Here is a 21,355-nt window from a genome sequence, read left to right as displayed (position 1 = left end):
TGCCCAGTTTTCAGCAAAGCCCCCGTCACAATGCACCGTCCCCCCGTCCCTGCGCGATTTGTCTCCGTGACCTAGAACAGCGCTCCCATAATGCAGCGTTTTCACCCAAATACGCCTACATACTGCACAGAAATCACCAGCAAACCCAGAATAGCTTTAGGACGTCGAGAGCTTGTCCCAAACAGGAAAAAAGAACCCGATGAAAAATATAAGGCCTCTTCACACGGGACCCCTAGTGGCATAGACACCTGCATCCACACAGAAGTCTTTAAAGAGACGCTGCAGCCAAAAAGAAAAATGTTACCATCTGTTGTGAACATGCCTACTCGCATCCTACCATGGTGCCACAGTCTCAAGAGTGAGCCTTTCCAGATTAAAGATTAGGAAAACAATCCTTTGATGATGTGTCTTAGAGGTAGGACGAACTGCTTTGGGGTGGGTTTTTAGGGTGAAGCTACAGAAGGAAGCTGCTAGGATGCAAAATATCACATCCGTAGTGATTTTCTTCTACATTTGTGGTACATTAACAAATTGCATTTATGTTGATTTTTCTTTGTCAGTTTCTACTATGAATTATTCCCTACAGCTGCTATGAATTAATCCGTGTCTGCAAATAATTAGTCAGGCTCTTCTATGAATTATTCAGCAACTACTATGAATTATTCAGTAACTATGATTAAATATTCATTAACTGGTATGGATTATTCAGTAACTACTATGAATTATTCAGTATCTACTGTGAATTATTTATTAACTACGATGAATTATTCAGTAATTAGTTATTTAGTAGCTACTGTGAATTATTGAATAACTTGTATAAATTATTAATTTAGTATCTGCTATGAATTATTCAGAACATTGTATGAACTATTAAGTATCTACTATTAATTATTCCATAACTGGTACGAATTATTCAGTAACTACTATTAATTATTCAGTAACTGGTATGAAACTAATATGTGCGTGAGGTATTGAAGTGTGGACCCACACACAGACCCTTAGGGCCAGTTTTCCAGACCCAGATTAAGCCTAAACCTGGACTAAATGATATTTAATGGTGAAACATCACTGATGTGGCAGTGTAATCCAAGATGAGGCTGAATCCTTGTCCATGAAATCAGCCTTTGAAGATTAAGGGGTTAATCTGAAAGTGACTCCCCAAAACACAAGAGATCGTTTCTCAATTCACAGCAATGGGTGAAAGGGTGGGGTATGTTGTGATTATGGGTGGTCTTCTGCAGATGAGGGAATTCCGATGGCTCATGTATGTCGGCCTGTCCGCTGGCCCATTACTGATGACCTCATCAAGCTTAGATGAACCCCTCTGAGCAGCAGAGAAGCTGCCCACTGTTCAAAGAAATGCCATTGACTTGGGGGTTAAAACCCTCCGCATGAGAATTCCCATTGACGTCAATGACGGAAAGCTTGGGCCACTGAAGTGTGAAGGGAGTTCACGTTCATGTGTTTGCGTGTTCTAAATGGTAGTTTATGACACAAACAGAATAAAAGTCTTTTTTTACTGTGCATCTGTATCAGTGTCCTGTTCCTCAGTCCACTCTCTGTGTCTCTCCTAGGTCCACAGGGTGAGAGAGGCATGGACGGCATACCCGGCAAAGACGGTGAGTCCTCCACTGAGTTTATAGGGTGTAATAGTGTCCATACGTATCCAGACAGTCCTTCTAATGAGTGAATTCAACTACTTTAAGGTGTTGCTGTTCAACTGTGCACACACAGCTTGTTTAATTTCGATAAAAAAGTATTGACCAATAGAACGGGACACTCTGGGGAAGCTGCACATGAGCCTAAAGTCGTAATGTCCAATGCCAAGCATGGGCTAGAGGGGTGTAAAGCCCCTTAGCATTGGGCTGTGAAGCAGCACGTTCTCTGGAGTGATGGAGCTCCATCCAGTACCTTTGGGATGAGTTGGAGATCCAGAACTGACCATCCAACATCAGTACCTGACCTCACTAATGCTCAATCAAACCCTCACAGCAATGTTCAGCATCTAGTCTAAAGCCTTCCCAGAAGAGTAGAGGCTGTTCTGCAGCAAACACCTCATTAATCCTCTTCATTTCAGAAGAAATGCTGGATGAGCAGGTGTCTACAAACTTTTGGACAAATAAGAATACATGTGAAAATAAAATTTTGTTGTGCTGCTGTGAGTGAATGGCTAGACTTCTTCTCTCTCCCTGTTTAGTGAGTTAAAGACACACCGTGAGTTTTTACTGCTAATATTTTATTGAGGAACAGAACAGCATAACCTATTTTTATCAGAACATACTTAAACAGGAATTTGCGATTGAAAAAACTGTGTATTTTTATAACCATCATTATCATCATCATATTAGACTGTAGTCTGATTATTCACTCTTTCAGATTACTTTATATGTAGTCCATGTCATGTTATTTGCATTAACAGGCTATGGTTTTCTCTACAGGTAAACCTGGGTCTCGGGGTCTGCCTGGGCCAAAGGGGGATGCAGGCTTGAGAGGACCCTCAGGTGCCCCAGGGTCTAGAGGAACACCTGGACCAGCAGGTAGGCTGAGGAACATCTCACGAAGAGCTCCACCAAATATATGATTACTCTAATTAGCAGAAGAGTGTTTGTTCTAACTTTAGATATTCTTGGACTTTACTTCCTCAGTTCCTCTCTCTTCATCATTCAAAGTTTTATTTGGAACAAGCATTTTCACTTGGTGGTGACAAAACAATAGAAGCCATATCGCCCCCTACACTTCCTGTAGTGTACTGCAGTGTGTCGGAATGACTGGGAATAGTACCACACTGAGGGGGTTCGTATCATTAGTGCTGGGTCATAAGGGTTAAGGCAATAGTTTGAGGTCATTTATGCATTTTTTCTTCAGGCCAAATTTAGTCGATCAGCCAAGACCATGTTTTATGTCTGAAGTTTGCTTCTTTGACTTTGCACTGGAGCTGCAAGGCTAATGTACCTAACTAGTCACTTAGGCTTCTGTTAGATTAGCATCGTAGCTACAGTGCAAAGCTAAAGAAGCAAACTTAAGATGTTAAACATGTCTTGGCTGAATTGCGGTAAATTAGTGCAGTCGATCAGCAAAGACTTGTTCGGTGTCCAGATTTTGCTTCTTTAGTTTAGAATGGGAGCTATGGAGAACGGTGTTAACATACACTAGAAATCAATAGTCACCCAAACCGTTTCCATAAAAACACGACCAAAACTTCTCTCAACCTGCTCGAACTGCTTCTAGGTCTTAATTCTGACCGAGTTAGAGGGTCTCCGCTCCTCATTTTTGTAGGTTTATCATTATTTGCTTAGTGACCTTTTACAACACACTCCTGCACTGCTGCCTCTCAGAGTTTGAAGGCAGAATAGTCCTGGAAGACGGGACATTATGTGAATGGTAATATAATTCCAATTTTAGCTTAACCCTCTGGGGTCTGAGGTCATTTTCACGATTTGTTCATCTCTTCTTAAACTCTCCTTTAAAGGCTCTTCATACAACATGATCCTCATATGTTTCATATCTAAATGCTCCGTTATCTTCATCACTACTTTCCAAAACCAGCAACTTCAGCAGCTGTAAACTCTCTGCACGCCATTTCACATGAGTCTCCGATGTGGACCGAATGAAGAATGAAGGGTTTCCGGCGTGATGGTCAGTCCTTAGTGATTTCCTGAGTGTCCATTGGTCAGTTTCACACAGAATGTAGACAGAGTCCACCCGTTCCACAGGGTGAGAGGCAGATGATTTGTATCTCAGCCCCTCTTCATAGGCTCATAACTGTGTGGATGTGAGTCTCGTATGATCTCGTGATAAGATGGAATGGAAAGGGCGACTCTACAGATTCAGGAAGTGTTTGAACTGGATTTCTGTGCTGGATCATCACAAAGATACACAAACAGATATAAAAACATCGAATTTGACACACGGACAGGTTTGTGGACCCCATAGGCTTAAATATCTAAAAAGTTCTATCCATAGCAATTCATTTAATAGTATTTTTTAAAACCAACCAAGTTACCAACTTATTTTGAAGCAAATATGTGAAGATTTTGTGAAAATTGTTTACCACAAATTTAAAGATTTTGTGGAAATGGTTTGGGTGACTATTGACTTCCAGTGTTTGTTAGCACCATTAGCCTGGCAGTTGCAGTTCTAAACTCAAATTTAGACATCAAACATGTCCTGGCTGACTGACTGCATTTGGGATAGGAGGAAAATCATATTTTGAATAGATTTTTGCTAAACTGTTCCTTCAATGCTGCTTTCAGTTCACTCAGTGCTTCCCGATGGTTTTCAATCTCAGTTGCGCTGCTAAAGGTGAGAAAAAGTGTTTGGTCCAGTTGTGAGCAAGTCACTACAGAACCAGCCGTTCTCATGCCTCCATGGCGGAGAACTTCTCAGATAAACAGAGGTCCGCAGGGCAGGACGTGTCACTTCCTGTCTGCATAGCTGATGTATTACAGCAGTTGCCCAGAAGGCCTTGTGATCGCGATTATGGCAGCCGAGACTGTATTTAAGTCGGGATTTTATTTCAGTCGGTTTTCTGGTGCAGCTTCTCTCTGCCACAGTGTGATAGGGATGGTAAAAGTATTTCTGACTCTGTGTGTTCCCCTAATAACAGCCTGCTCCTTTTGCGGACAGCATAGCAATAACTTACAGGAATGCAGCTTTCACCGGGCTGACTCTTCCACCGTCAGCGGCACCAAACAGAGAAAACGCTGACTCGGTACAAAAAGCAGGCTGCCAAAATATTTGTCCTTAAGCTGAGAGAAAACCTCCCTTTTTATCCCCAGCATGGAGCCCTGATCTTCATTCGCTGACCAACAGCTTTATGTCATCCAGAACACTGGAATGAAACATAAATCTGCTCAAAGAGCAGAGAAACCTCATAAAAGAAACGCTCACCATCATCACAGCACCACAGCACCACAGCACATCTCTATAAGATGGAAAACCTAATTGTTAGTTGTTTTTTTTTTACTTGCAGAAACAATGCATGTGTGCTAAAGTGCATATTGTAACCACAAAAGCACATTTCAGTCATGTTGCTAATCATATAAAGCACAATTTATATCATATCATATCTTTTAAAAGATTACATTCTTGTTTTCTTGCAGTTTTTTCTCACAGAAGTAGTCCCCTATGTGTGGTTGAGTCAGTACCTAATTATGTTGGTGGTTAATGTAACATGCAAGGCCTTCAGTTCAGCTCCTGAAGTCCCTAGCCAATGGGAGAGCTCGCTTGGCTGGATCTACCTAGACAGCATGATTCTATTCAATAAAAATGACATTCATATTTTATTACACAGAAACCGGTACTTTGAAGGTCCAGGTCAACCCAAATGTTAAGGAGAACCGTTTTGTCCTTTCAGCAAAAATCAAACCACTTTGGGAGCCAAAACATTTTAGGTCCATTTTACCGTCTTGGCTGTAAATATGTCTCAGTATGTGCTGATGTACCAGTATAGAATAAAAAAATAATAATATGAACAAAAACACAGACTTACTTTGCTCTGCTTTAAGCTTTAGCTCAGCTATAGCCACTTTTCTCGCATCTCCAGCAGGAAACTTTTCAGCAAAAGTAAAATAGTTTCTTGTAAAATGTCTCTCAACGTTCGACTTTTTACGAGGCTGAAGCCGCTTCTCATTCTCCAGCTTCTCATTCGAATTTTCCCATTCCACCTTAAATGGTGCCAGAGGCACCAGAATGTGACTGCTGCACTATTTCAGGTGGAACGGGAGAATTCAAACAAGTTGGCGAACGAGAAACTGACTTCAGCTTCACGACTTTTTAGTGTTTAACAGTTTCTTGTTGCAGATTAAACGTATCAGGAAACCAGCTGGAGTTATTATAAACATCCATATAAAGTCCATTCGTCTCCAAATTATCGATGTTCGTCTTAAATCTCTCTCTTTGCCTTTTCGTTAGCTACTAGCTAGGCGAGACCGTTGTCTGCGTTGCTGTGGTGACCAGCAGTCTGCGCTGATCTTCAGGGTTAAAGGGTGAATTAGCAGTTCTACATTAACTCCAGAGTTTAAGACCATTTATTGTTAAACTGTGTTGAACGATCAGCAGAGCTTTAATTTTACTGTAAAGGAGGATTATTTTATTTTTACCTACAAATCTAATTCTGCTGTGGAGCCACAACAGGGCAGTAATAGAGCCGCATGCAGCTCTATAGTTGCATGTTACCGACCCCTTGTCTAGAAGGTCTTTAAGGTTCCCCACTGAATTTTAGGACATTACGCAACAACATGATTATAGTCATCATTTTTTTACATTCAGTTTTTGTAAGAATCTTGCAGCTTTTTGAGTTAAAAAATAAGTGCATTTATGTAATTAAACAAGATGAACCATTAACAAGTTACAGCTTTACTTTAAAGCTCCAAAGGAACCCATTCATTTTGGACTTTCTCATGAACACCCTGTATGTAACAATGGGAGCGACGAAGAGGCAGGATGCAAGTGCAAGTCCTTGGTTTTATTAAAAATCTATGACACAAAGGAATCAACAAAGGTGACAAAGCAAAGACTGAACACTCTGAAAAAAGTAATGAAACATAGAAAAAAAACAAAGACATGAATAAAACTAGAAAACAAATGAGAGATAACCAACACAGGGCCTGAGAGAACAAAACACCAAGCAAACACAAAACACATAACCATAAATACAAGTATAAATAAACATGGAACATGCCACAAACACCCATGACTAATGAGAGGGCGGAGCTACAGACAACAGACAGGTGAGACGGATCACAAGAAGGGAGGAGACAAAGACCAAAACAACAAAAGCACTGACATAAGGAAAACAAGACAGGATGTTACACTGTACACTTCAGAAATGATATCTTAGTAAGTGTAAACATCTTAAATATTGTCAATATGTCTAATATTTCTCATTATGATGTTGTTGTAATAACATGAGAAGATTATTCAACTTATTTCTCATTTTTGTACTTGATTTAAGTCATTTTAAACAGTGAAAGCGTCTTGTTTCATTGGCAGGTAAAGTTACCCTTTATTAATCCCTCAACAGGGAAATTCACCTCCACATTTAACCCATCCGTGCAGTGAAACACCACATACACACTAGTGAACACTCACACTAGGGGGCAGTGAGCACACTTGCCTGGAACGGTGGGCAGCCCTATCCACGGCGCCTGGGGAGCAGTTGGGGGTTAGGTGTCTTGCTCAAGGGCACCTCAGTCACGTACTGTCGGCTCAGGGGTTCGAAACAAGAACCTTCTGGTCACAAGGCTGGTTCCCTAACCTCCAGCCCACGACTGCCCCCAAGTTACATTTTTAAAATTATCTAGAACTAAGCTAAAAAATCTTATAATATACTTAGAATGATGTCATAATGAGAAGAAATGTTAGATAGACTGACCAGATCTCTCGCTAAGATATAGATATGCAGTTTTTATGAAGATTCTGACATTGACAATGTTTTATTATTTGGGGTTTGTTCTTAGGTAAGAACAGAATCTACACACACTCAAGTTCACAGAGGTGAGAACAGTTCTGCGCTTCAAGAACACGTCATGAATCTGACGTAGACTTTTTCTTAGGACCTTTATCAAGAACACATTTAAGAACAAGCTTAAGGAGATATTGGTGAATGAGGCCCATTATTGGGTGGCAGTTCTCCTCATTAGACGAAATCAATGCTCAAACTTGCTTTGTAAAAACTAAAAACACTCCACAGTCCACCTTCCCATAAGAGCGCATGTTAAAAAAGGCCTTATTGTTATCATAACCGCTGAAGTATTGCCTCAGGTGGTGTCTTTTGTCAGCGTCCTGATTGGCTGAAATGGATCTGAGTGACCTTTGACCCCTCCGTGAGTCCCTGCTGAGGGTTTGATGAGCTTTTGAGTTCCAGTGACTCCACGGCTGAACCTTGAGACGCAGCCAGCTGTACGAGCCCAGTCTCAGGTCAACGTGAGATATGTATACAATAGCCCTATATTTATTTCTTCCATATGGTCTGCGTTTTATTGTTTTTCTTAGGCAGACCACACGTTTTTAAAATCATAAGTGTTTACTGTACTTGAGGGAGCGCTGGCTGTTCTCTCACTGAACTGGTAGATTTACTGAAGCTGGCTGTAAAAAAAAGCTGAAAAAAATGATCCACTGAATTCACTTGAGTCATTTACCACATGAATAAAATACAGCATATCAACACAACTGATCTGATCTGTTCTTGCTACTGTTATCAAACTGGACAAGCTTTAAATGTAGGTATTGTGATATAAACTGAGTCTGTTCTACAGTTTCTCATTAGGCTGAATGAATAACTGACTCTAAATGTAGGTATTGTGATATAAACTGAGTCTGTTCTACAGTTTCTCATTAGGTTGAATGAATAACTGACTCTAAATGTAGGTATTGTGATATAAACTGAGTCTGTTCTACAGTTTCTCATTAGGTTGAATGAATAACTGACTCTAAATGTAGGTATTGTGATATAAACCGAGTCTGTTCTACAGTTTCTCATTAGGCTGAATGGGATTTTACCAGCCCTCTGTAAATCTTGTCCAACCATGTACCAGTAGTTGTGAAAAATTAATTTGTGGGCGGAGCCTGATAACTGCAGTCAGTAGCCACATTCACATGCAGCCTAATAATCCGTTAATAATTCGACTAATAGCTCAATCGGAATAGAATACGTCCATGTAAACACCTCGATCGGAATAGCCTGGTCTGATTGAGGCCATTCGGAATACAGTTTCTATCCGATTGAATAAGGTGGGTAATCCTGTAAATAATCCGTTAAATAGAAGAATAATATCCGTGTAAACGCCTGTATCTGATTACATTCCCTATCGGAAAGTTTAAGTCCGTTCTGATCATGTTCGTCACGTCATAGTGAAAGTTTATACCGTCCAACATGGCGGAGCAGAAACTGGTCTGCAGAGGAGACGAAGTTTATGCTCTGATCTTTAAAAGACGGCGGTGGGACGGACGTCCAGCTTATGTGTCTCAGAACACGACGTCTTCCTCTCGGCCTTCTTTAATAAGGACATGTGAAGGACGTTTTCCTGAGTCTGACATCATTTTAGAGCAATTAGAAACACAAGCACTGCTCACTGCTGCTCGTCTCACTCTGACTGGACTCATGTGATGCTGGTTGTCACGGTAACATCTATACTAAGCGGTTCTTTACGCATACGTGCAATTTTGGATCTGATTACTTGTAGTGAGCATGTAAACGGAGATTTTCTATCAGATTGTTGAGTAGAGTGAGAATAAACACCTCAGTCTTAATCTATAATTGGAATATTTTCGGTTGGATTGGCAAAAATCTTTGCATGTAAACACAGACAGTGTCAGTAAACTGAAAGACAGAATTGTGTTGATGTACCGTATTTTATTCATGTGGAAATCAAGTAAAACAAGTAAGAATGAAGTCAGTTCAGAGTGTTACTCTTCTCAGAGTGATCTGAAGGAGTGGAAGCTCTTGTTTGGTTGGTGATCCAGGAAAAAGAAAGTGTGATGACGTGCACTTCTGGGAGTCATTGTGGGAATCAGTAGGAGAGCTGGTGTACAGGTGAAGCTGTAATATGAATAGAGTCCTCAGGAAATGGCAGAATCATTCATCATACTGTGTGTGTGTGTGTGTGTGTGTGTGTGTGTGTAGTTTGTCCCTGACTCAGCAGTATTGATGCATTTGTTTCCTGTGGAAGGCAAACAGGACGTCCCCGTGATTAACACACACACACACACACAGACACACACACGATATTTTGTATTCCTATCTTTGTGGGATATGGTCCTGTCTCTTAGACGCTCTTATCTCACAGAATGTCTCATGAACAGACGCGATTCCAGACAGCAGTCTGGTATCTGTATTGTATCCTGATAAGATTTTAGCCCCATGCATGTATGCTTGGTACTCAAATGCGTCTCTGTGTGATTGCTGTGTGGGACAGAATATGCAAATTTGCTTGTTACACGGCAACCAATTACCAACTGGTTATCCGTTCAACTTTCCACTGTACTGTAAATGTTACAATTAAGTATTTTGTTTTGTCCGGCCCCCAACCATGTGCGTCCTTCGTGATCATCTTATTCGCAGACACGGATCACACACACAGTCATGTGTCAGGTCAGGTTTTGGTTGTACTGGGAGGAGTCTCAGATGTACTAGGAGGGGGTTTGGTTGTACTGGGAGGAGTCTCGGTTGTAATGGGAGGAAGTTTCTGATTAACTGGGAGAAGTTTCAGTTGTACTAGGAGGGGGTTTGGTTGTACTGGGAGGAGTCTCGGTTGTAATGGGAGAAAGTTTCGAATGTACTGGGAGGACTTTCAGATGTACTGGGAGGTTTGATTGTACTGGGAGGAGCCTCGGTTGTCCTGGGAAGAAGTTTCGGATGTACTGGGAGGTGATTTGGTTGTACTAGGAGAAGTTTTGGTTGTACTGAGTAGTTTCGGTTGTATTGGGAGGAGTCTTTATTGTACTGGAAGGAAGTTTTGGATGTACTGGAAGGTGTTTCGGATGTACTGGGAGGGGTTTCGGTTGTACTAGGAAGGGTTTCATGTGTACTGGGAGGAGTTTCGGTTGTATTGGGAGGGGGTTCGGTTGTACTAGGAGGGGTTTCGGTTGTACTGGGGGGTTCAGTTGTACTGGGAGGAGTTTCAGTTTTACTGGGAGGAGTTCGGTTGTACTGGGAAGTGTCTCAGTTGTACTGGGAGGAAGTTTCTGATGAACTGGGAGGAGTTTCAGTTGTACTGGGAGGGGTTTTGGTTGTACTGGGAGGAGTCTTGGTTGTACTGGGAGGAAGTTTCGGATGTACCTGAAGGTGTTTCGGATGTACTGGGAGGGGTTTCGGTTGTACTAGGAAGGGTTTCAGGTGTACTGGGAAGAGTTTCGGTTGTACTGGGAGGGGTTTTGGTTGTACTAGGAGGGGTTTCGGTTGTACTGGGGGGGTTAATTTGTACAGGGAGGGGTTTCGGTTGTACTGGGAGGAGTTTTGGTTGTACTGGGAGGAGTTTTCATTGTCAAATGTGTCTTGGAGAGACAGATGTGTTTACGTTGCTATAACATGTGGCTCCTGAAGTGGTTTGAACGATCAGATTTGTATCTGTTTTAAGTGCGTCTTGGCTGCGTTTACACTTGCATTTTTATGTGGCCTCATCCAGATATAATCCTGATACTCAAGATGCATGAAGCTCAGCCGGTCCCTGTAGTTACTGAATAACAAGGCTTAGTATGTAATAAGCCTGGGACTCTAAGGGGAGTGAGTGGGAGGTTTAATGTCTGAAGGGGTTCGGGACTATAAAAAGTTTGGAGGCCACTGCTGTACATTGTTATTGCTGAGATTTGCCAAAAAAACCTTGAGAAATAGAGAAAGAGTGCTCCTCAGCACCATAGCCCCAAAAAGGTTCTTCTAAAGTAAACAAGCTTGACTTTGAAACAATAGAAGAACCAGTTTTGGTGCTATATAGAACCATTTTCAAAAACAAGACATTCTCCATAAGTCTGAAGAACCATTTAACCATGCAAAGAACCATTTAAGCATGAAGTTATTCTACAAAGAACTCATGGTTCTAAATAGAACCATTGCTTTTACTGAAAAACCCTTCAAGCTCCATCTTTTTAAGTGTGTGCGATCTTATGATTGTGAAAGGTGCTTTATAAATATCATTTATTAATATTATTATTATTATTATTATTAGTCTGTTTGCCATTAGTACAATTAGTGCAATCAAAAAATGGGTGATATTGGCTGGACTACTCAAAATAGATGTGAACACTCAGATCGCTTCACTCACGTACACAACTTTTGAGACATTTTGTAGTGACCGTCATGTGAAATATGTTACTCAAAATAGACATTATTATATATTTATATAGAAGGATAAAAAACAATGCCAAAATTTTATGTGAGACATGGATAAAGTGTGTGTTGTGGGGGTGTTGCATGCTGTAGTTGACTATTCTGGCGTCTCTTTTTCTAATAAAAGCTGCTCATTTTAGGGGAAAAATGCAGGTTTTTGTCATCCTGGGGGGATCAAGTCCCCACAAAGACACAAATACACACATCGCCACGCATTCACACACACGTTCACAGTTATTTAAACTGTTGTTCGCGTATCAGAGTGTTTTCCAGAACTGCTCTCTGTTCCGGTCCAGAGAGAACGGCTGCAAACTGCTAGTCAATGATTTACACCTCTGAGAGCGAGAACGGCGTCTTGATCCAGTCCATAAACGAGTGTTAAATCGCTCATCTGTCGTCTGTCTCGTGCCAAATAAATCACTGTCCAAACGCACAGCGACTTCAGCGCTCAGAGAAACGCTCAGAGACTCGCTGCCTTCATAAACTGCAGCACCTCCCCCAGAGCCTGGACGGAGAAAAGAGGAGAGACAGAAGAGTGAGAAAACGAGTGCTCAGTGTGCACACAAACACACACACACACACACACAGACACACACACACAGACACACACACACACACACACACACACACAGACACACACACACACACACACTAGTGACAGGCAAACGAGAGAGATGGAGAAAAGAGGGATGAATGGACAGCAGAAATTAAGAGGATGGACAACGATGAAGGGATGAAAGAGGGATAATAGGAGAGCAAAAGAAAAGAGAGATAAAAGGAGAGCAGAAGGAAAAAGGGATGAAGAGTAGTGGAGGGATGAAAAAAGCAGAAGCATAGAGGCATGGAGAGCACTGGAGGGAAGAAAGAAGAGTTGAGGGAAAGAGGGACGAAAGGAGAGCAGAAGGAAAGAGACGAAGAAGGATGGACAGTAATGGAGGGATGAAAGGAAAGTAGAAGAAAAGAGGGATGAAGAGTGGTGGAGGGATGGAGAAGAAAAGAGGGATGGAAGGACAGCAGACGGACCTTAACCTTAAACATAACTTCACCTTAAAATTGGATGATTTACTTGTGGTCCCCACAACGAAGAAAGGTCCCCACAATCTGAGTGTATAAACAGGCTTTGGTCCCCATAACATGTCATAAACCTGGTGCGCATACACAAAATACACAAAATATGCCATTCCATAAATATTTTTACACACTATATTCATGAATTAACCCATAAACCCACAAAGTAGCATAAAAAACAAGCTTATTTTTTGAAGTTTTACAGAAAAAAAACTATGATCCTATAAAATCTTAACACAAAACACTGCATAAAACCCTTTGATCTAAAATACAAGATGTTTGAAGTTTTTGCTTCTTTGTGTTTCCAAGTTACGCCCTTTTATCTGGACAGTGTCTCTCTGCGTTTTATGCAGTTAACACAAAACACTGCATAAAACCCTTTGATCTAAAATACAAGATGTTTGAAGTTTTTGCTTCTTTGTGTTTCCAAGTTACGCCCTTTTATCTGGACAGTGTCTCTCTGCGTTTTATGCAGTACAGCGTATATATGAACGTTCTCTTGGCAGTTTCTGTCCAAGACATGATGAAGACATCAAAGCAAAATGGCAAAGCCCCAAAATAGTGCACTATGTAGTAAACAGGGCACAGTTAGTGCAGCTTTTGCGTTTCGGTAGTGACATAAAAACATGGGACAGCAAATTTTTGAATACATTTTTAAAGATTTTATAGAAATAAAAAAACATAAAAAGCACAAGTGTACATTTTTTGACTTTAGGACAGACGTCGCCCGACAGAAAGTACCCTATAAATGATGGTTTTGTGTATCATCGCTGTCCAAAGAAAAACAGGCATCTCCAAAATAGTCTCTTTTTACAGGGGAAGACAAAACATTTTTCAATGTAAGTCAATGTAAAGAGGTTTTATTCCAAGCAATTTTGGAGCGTTTCTATTGGTCCAATCATCGTGAAAATTTTGCATAGTGTAAAAGACGTCGGCCATGCTCGAATGATGTAAAAAAGTAAAAATCGAAACGAATGAAGAGACGTTTTTCTTTTAACAGCGGCGATATGTTTAGCTTATTAACCCTCTGTTGCACAATGTTGCCTCAGGGCAACAAACTCATTTTCCTCACTTACAATAACATTATGCATATTTAAAGACAATGATAGGGTTAACAATAAAGAGGGTTTGAGTAAATCAATAAAGAGCATGTGCTTGGTCATATTATCTCTTAGTGGGCACTTTTAAATCAGATATAATTTGCAGAAATATGTTTGTTGCCTACAAGCAACACTCCAATACAGTGGAGTGGATTTAGCCAGTCACAAGCCAGGTGTGCAGCAGAGGGTTAATATCTCTATTAACGTGTTGGGTTTAAATAGATCAGAATATAATCCTTGTAAATATCTAAGCTCTGAATACTTCGTTGTTTTATTAACTGTGTGAGCGCAGTTTGGTAGAATGGGCCATATTTACATGTGCTTTTGTATAAACACACACACACGTGCGGCATGTGTGTGTTTAACTTATCGTCCTCTGGAGTGTCATATTCTCAGGTATTTAGCCCAGTTTATTTGAGTTCTGCTCTCTCTGCACACGACCATCACACCATCGCCCCACCCCTCCATCTGTTAATTACAGACCCCCGGACCGCCACCCCCCCCCCAAGAACCCCGCCAGCACAGATATCCCACTGCTCCTGTCAACTCACTTCACACAACCAAGTTTCAGAACCCAACACATTAATTAGGTCTCTCTCTCCCTCTCCCTCTCTCCCTATCTCTGTCTCTCTCTCTATCTCTCTACATGTCTCTCTCTCTATCTCTCTCTCATTCTGTCTCACTTTCTCATCCTCTCGCATCCTCTCTTCTCTTTCTCTCTACATGTCCCTCTCTCTATATATATCTCTCTTTCTGTCTCTATCTCTATCTCTCTCTCTATCTCTCGCTCTCTTTCTCTCTCTATATTTCTCTATCTCTCTCTCGTCCTGTCTCATTTTCTCACCCTCTCGCATCTTCCCTTCTCCTCCTCTCTACATGTCCCTCTCTCTCTCTGTCTATCTTTCTATCTCTCTCTCTCTCTCTCTCTCTCTCTCTCTCTCTCGTCCTGTCTCATTTTCTCATCCTCTTGCATCTTCTCTTCTTCTCCTCTCTACATGTCCCTCTCTCTCTCTGTCTCTTTCTATCTCTATCTCTCTCTCTCCTTCTGTCTCTATCTCTCTCTCTCTTTCTCACTCTATATCTCTGTATCTCTTTCTCGTCCTGTCTCATTTTCTCACCCTCTCGCATCTTCTCTTCTCCTCTTCTCTACATGTCCCTCTCTCTCTCTGTATCTCTCTCTCTATCTTTCTTTCTTACTCTCTCTCTATTTCTCTCTCTATCTCTCTCTCTCTCTCTCTCTCTCTCTCTTTCTCTCTCTCGTCCTGGCTTATTTTCTCACCCTCTCGCATCTTCTCTTCTCTTTCTCTCTACATGTCCCTCTCTCACTCTTTCTCTTCCTGTCCAGTGTGTGAAATACCCACTGGTATTCGGGGATCCCGTGTTGGCTGGCAACTCTATCGCTGAGGTTGTTTAGTTTGAGAAATGAGGAACAGTCACTCTTCACACCAAACTCTTTTGTTACTCAGTGGTCTGCTGGTCCCACCACATTATTGTTTTTTAAATCAATACAGCCACAACAATTTATATAAAAATACCAGATGTTTAAAATATCGCAAGTGTCTAGTGTAGGGTTCTCCTTTAGCAGCTGTAGCCAGTCAGCAGCCTGTCCATGTTGTCCACCCTCACACACACACACACACAGACACACACATACACACACACTAACAGCAGGCCGTGTAGGAGGGGAACAGAGTGAAGGACACAGCACCTCCACACTTTTACTCCCCGCAGGTTCACCCAACACCACGTGTAATATAAATGTGTGGGGGGTGAACAGAGTGAAGACACTGAAAATGGGTTATTTTATATGTTCTTCACAGAAAATGAGCAAAGACCAAGAATCTGAGGTTGAAATAATAATAAATCACATCATTTTTTCTTTTGATAAACATTGAAAATGGGTCCCACAGACCTGAACACCACACAAGGGGTAGGCCAGTAACATGTTTCAGGGGAATCCTGGGCAGAGTTACAGTTTCTAGGCTATGAAGGACCAATTGGGTGAGCCAGTCCACAGCGCCACCCTGAGGCAGAGCAGTGCTGCAGCTCTAGTTAGTTAAGGAGACCAAAAATCGAAGCTGATTATGGGAGAAGCAGATAAACAATGAGCTTCACTGAATCTGGATTTGAGTGTCTGTTTTTTTCCCCAAACAGACAGCATTATTTAATATATAAAATAATATAAGTTTTGAATTTGACATTCAGGGTGTCCAAGACTTTGATTAGGGGCTCCCAGACCCCCCCAAAGACCCCCTGTATTTCTCACCTGGTCCTGATTTATTTCCTCTCCTTCTGTCTCTCACCCACTCTCTCTTTCTCCTGTGGTTCTTTCTCTCCCACTCATGTCCCATTCTCTCTTTCTCTCTCTCTCTCTCTCTCTCTCTCTCTCTCTCTCTCTCTCTCCCTTCCTTCATTGATGACATGCTTTTATTGTCTCTTTCACTCCACCTTTATAGAGAGAAAGAGGCACGGAGTGTGTGAGAGAGAGAGAGAGGCACAGAGTAAGAGAGTAAGAGAGAGAGAGACACAGAGTAAGAGAGACAGAAAGAGAGAGAGAGGCACAGAGTAAGAGAGGGAGAGAGAGAGACAGAGTGAGAGAGGGAGAGAGAGAGAGAGAGAGAGAGAGAGAGAGAGGCACAGAGTGAGAGAGTGAGAGAGAAAGAGAGAGAGAGAGAGAAAGGCACAGAGTAAGAGAGAGAGAGAGAGAGAGGCACAGAGTAAGAGAGAGAGAGAGAGAGAGAGAGAGAGAGAGAGAGTGTGTGTGTGTGTGTGTGTGTGTGTATGTGTGTGTGTGTGTGTCTGTGTGTGTGTGTGTGTGTGTGTGTGTGTGTGTGTGTGTCTGGTGTTCTTTACTGAAGGTTTCTCACAGTAATGACGGCCTGTCCCTCATTAAGCGCTGGGTGAAATAATTGTTTTGTTTCCTCCTCAGGCCCTCGGGGACCACCGGGCCTCCCAGGAGAGAGGGGCCTGCCAGGGCCTCCAGGACCCCCTGGACCCCCCGGACCACCAGGGCCTCCAGCACCTGTTTCTGAAGACAGTAAGAGTTTTCCCTTCCATAGAATCTTTTTCTGGAACCCTTAGAAGGTTTACTTAATAACAAAATCATTGTGTAATTTTATATGAACTATTTCTCACTTTCAGTTCACTGACATGCGCAGAGGATCTGTGTGGAAAGTGCTAATTTTAAATTGAGTTCTAAAAGTCATTCATGGTACTGTGAATTATTCAGAAACGATTATGAAGTATTCAGTAACTCCTATTAATTATTCAATAACTACTATGAATTATGCAGTAACTGCTATGAATTATTCAATAACTAGTATGAATAATTCAGAAACTATCATAAATTATTCAGAGACTATTACTAACTAATATGAATTATACGGTACCACTTTAAAATAAGACTACCCTTATAAAAAGTTTATGAAAGATTTAAAATCAGTTTGTTCATGGTTATTAGTTATGTCATTAGCACCGTAAAAATCACTAATAAGCAGTTAAAACACATTAAAAGGGCAAAAGTGTCTACTACTTCAGTATCTACTATGCATTATTCAGTGTCTACTATGAATTATTCAGTATCTACTATGAATTTTTCAGTGTCTACTACGAATTATTCAGTACCTACTATGCATTATTCAGTGTCTACTATGAATTATTCAGTATCTACTACGAATTATTCAGTACCTACTATGCATTATTCAGTGTCTACTATGCATTATTCAGTGTCTACTACAAATTATACAATATATACTATGAATTATTCAGTATCTACTATGAATTTTTCAGTGTCTACTACGAATTATTCAGTATCTACTATGAATTTTTCAGTGTCTACTACGAATTATTCAGTATCTACTACGAATTATTCAGTACCTACTATGCATTATTCAGTGTCTACTATGAATTATTCAGTATCTACTACGAATTATTCAGTACCTACTATGCATTATTCAGTATCTACTATGAATTATTCATTACCTCCTATGCATTATTCAGTGTCTACTACGAATTATACAATATCTACTATGAATTATTCAGTATCTACTGTGATTTTTTCAGTGTCTACTACGAATTATACAATATCTACTATGAATTATTCAGTATCTACTATGAATTATTCATTACCTCCTATGCATTATTCAGTGTCTACTACGAATTATACAATATCTACTATGAATTATTCAGTATCTACTATGAATTTTTCAGTGTCTACTACGAATTATACAATATCTACTATGAATTATTCAGTATCTACTGTGAATTTTTCAGTGTCTACTACGAATTATACAATATCTACTATGAATTATTCAGTATCTACTGTGAATTTTTCAGTGTCTACTACGAATTATACAATATCTACTATGAATTATTCAGTATCTACTATGCATTATTCAGTATCTACTATGAATTATTCAGTATCTACTATGAATTTTTCAGTGTCTACTACGAATTATACAATATCTACTATGAATTATTCAGTATCTACTATGAATTATTCAGTATCTACTATGCATTATTCAGTATCTACTATGAATTTTTCAGTGTCTACTACGAATTATACAATATCTACTATGCATTATTCAGTATCTACTATGAATTATTCAGTATCTACTATGAACTATGCAATCATGGCTATGAATTACACAGTGACTACTGTGCTTAAGGTGAACATTACCTCACTATTAGGATGCCAGTTAGAGTCATACACAGCTATCCTGGCAGGTGAAGATTTACACCGTTTGGTCCCTGAACATTTCCAACCCAGCATGGCCAAACTGACTCCATTAACAGTGAAAGGGCGAGATGAGCCCAAAGCCTTTCTGCCATCATGATGTGAGCCTGTGTACCTTTAGAGTGGAAGGGGTTAGTGAAGAATGCACAACAATAACTTTTATCAAATTCAGATCATAATGAGTTAACTTTTCTAATTATCTGCACAGAATCAATATCTCTCTCTCTCTCGCTCGCTCTCTCTCTCCGTCTTTCTTTCATGGCTAAGGAGATTTCGCACCTCTGTATATGGGAGGTGTGATGAGGGACATAACCGTAATGTAGATCCAGATGGATGGAATCCCTGCGCTCGCCCCCACACTCGCTCAGCCACTGCTGGTGGTCTGTATCTCCCCCAGGAGGAAATGAGATCAGACTGTAGAGTTGATGTGGAGCTGTGAGGCTAGTGTGAGTTAGCATTGCCCTCTGTAGCTCCCATGGATATACTGCATACACTACAGACCTGAATAAATGATAGATGGTGATCTACTCAAGCCACGCCCCAGAAGAATATCCAAACCAAATGACCAGACCGCACTTGAATTTAGGTACTTTAAGGTCACCCATTGTGTAATCTCCATAGAAATGCACTGGTGTCAACAGGCAGCGGCGCTCCATGGCTTCCCAGTGCGTCACACAGCATTTTACCAGTACTACATTAAATGAAGGCCATACTGAGATCACAGAAAGCCACAGTAGATCACATGGCTTGAAATCTACACAAAGAAAGGCAACCAGTTTTTTTGATAAACAGACAGATGCTAAAAGTATGTTACCTCAGCTAACTACTACCCTTTTTCAGCTCACGTCTTTCAGCTCAAAAACAGTGAGAGTGTGTAGACGTAGAAAACTGATGTCACTGATGCTGAGTGCTTTATTCCACTCAATATGTGTGAGTAGTGTGTAAAATAAACTTTAATAGCTTTTATCGGCTCTCCCTGCCAGCATTCTGTAGCAGCGCTCTGCTACGTGATGCTAAGCTACGCAATGTTAAGGTATGCCATGCTAAGCTACACAACGCGACGCATTCGGTGTGCAGTGGCCCCCCAGCATTGGGCTGTGGAGCAGTGGAACTGTGTTCTCTGGAGTGATGGAGAAAGATTGAGGGGCAAGGCAGAACGTAGAAGTACAAAAGTAGCAGCTGCAAAAATGTACAGAGGATCTTCTAGAACTGCAGTGGAATGTCTTAGTAAATTTGCAGTGGACCTTCTTAGTAAATCTGCAGTGGACCTTCTCAGTAAATCTGCAGTGGAACTTCTCAGTAAATCTGCAGTGGAATTTCTCAGTAAATCTGCAGTGGACCTTCTCAGTAAATCTGCAGTGGAACTTCTCTGTAAATCTGCAGTGGAACTTCTCAGTAAATCTGCAGTGGACCTTCTCAGTAAATCTGCAGTGGAACTTCTCAGTAAATCTGCAGTGGACCTTCTCAGTAAATCTGCAGTGGAACTTCTCAGTAAATCTGCAGTGGACCTTCTCAGTAAATCCATCATCTTTCAGCAAAGAAAGTGACGTTTTTATGTTCTTCTACTCTTTTTGGTCCAAAATAAAGTGCTAAATCTCCGTAGTAAGAGGAGCGACCAATCACAGAGCAGCACAGATGCTGAACCAACACATCAGAATGAAATTAAACCCCAAAAGCAGATGACTTTCCTCACTAATGTTCCTGAGGAGAAGTGAAAGTGTGATTTGACTCATCACAGTTTACTGGAGCACTTCAGGAATGAGTGACTGGGATCAGAGATAAAGACGAACGCTCGTTTCAGGAGTGGTTTTGTTGATGCTCCAGGCTTTCATATCTAGACATGGGTCCTAATCTGCTCCCGTCTGTGACCTCCACTGAAGATACAAGGGACTGTGGGAGCGGAGCGGAGGGGTGGGGAGGGGGAGGAAGGGCGAGAGGAGACGCAGGGGCGGTGGGTGGGTCTGTGTGACAGCCTTCAGGAGGTAACTCAGACTAGACGCAGTCACATGCTGGGAAAAGACCTGTCTGTCTGACGCTGATGATGTCACTCAACCACTTCCAGATGTGCACCGGCTGAAACAGCAGGGCGGAGAGGTGTGTGTGCGTGAGAGAGAGAGAGAGAGAGAGAGAGTGAAGGTCATCAGACTTAAACAGCTACACTCCTAAAAAATGGTTCTTTAGTAAAGTGTTCAGAACCATGAGTTCTATATAGAACCATTTGCATGCTTAAATGGTTCTTTGCATGGTGAAATTGTTCTTCAGATTGATGGGGAATGTGTTGTGGTTCTAAATAGCACCACAAAGGGTTCTGCTATTGTTATGATGTCAAACTTGTCGAGTAGCAGTAGAAGAACCCTTTTTGGTGAACTTAGAACCACCTATAGCACATTCTCCATCAGTCTGAAGAACCATTTCAGCATGCAAAGGGTTCTTTGAGTGTTCATGGTTCTATATAGAACCCTTGAAGAACCATCTTTTTAAGATGTACGAGCTACTCTAGGCGAGCTACTCTGTTTATATTCTGTAAACGTGTCAGAGATGGATTCTGGGCTGAAACCATTCAGTTACTACCTGTAACTAACTGGAAGCAGTGTAGAGATTTTAGAGCTGGAGTTTTACACAGAGCTC

General features: G+C 41.2%; 1 protein-coding gene across 2 annotated transcripts in view; it reads left to right on the top strand.

Moving 5' to 3' along the window:
• Positions 1 to 21,355, top strand: part of emid1 (EMI domain containing 1) — a 162,593-nt gene that overhangs the window by 110,220 nt on the left and 31,018 nt on the right. For both annotated transcript variants that reach the window (XM_036598627.1, XM_036598628.1), the window contains exons 7-9: positions 1,575 to 1,619; positions 2,439 to 2,537; positions 16,922 to 17,029. In XM_036598627.1, the coding sequence (XP_036454520.1) occupies positions 1,575 to 1,619; positions 2,439 to 2,537; positions 16,922 to 17,029 (252 nt within the window). The remainder of the gene's footprint in view (positions 1 to 1,574; positions 1,620 to 2,438; positions 2,538 to 16,921; positions 17,030 to 21,355) is intronic.

Source organism: Colossoma macropomum, unplaced genomic scaffold (genome assembly GCF_904425465.1).
Source record: "Colossoma macropomum unplaced genomic scaffold, Colossoma_macropomum, whole genome shotgun sequence".
Taxonomy (NCBI): Eukaryota; Metazoa; Chordata; class Actinopteri; order Characiformes; family Serrasalmidae; genus Colossoma; species Colossoma macropomum.
The sequence above is the reverse complement of the archived record's forward strand: the minus strand, read 5'-3'. Positions and strand labels throughout refer to the sequence as shown.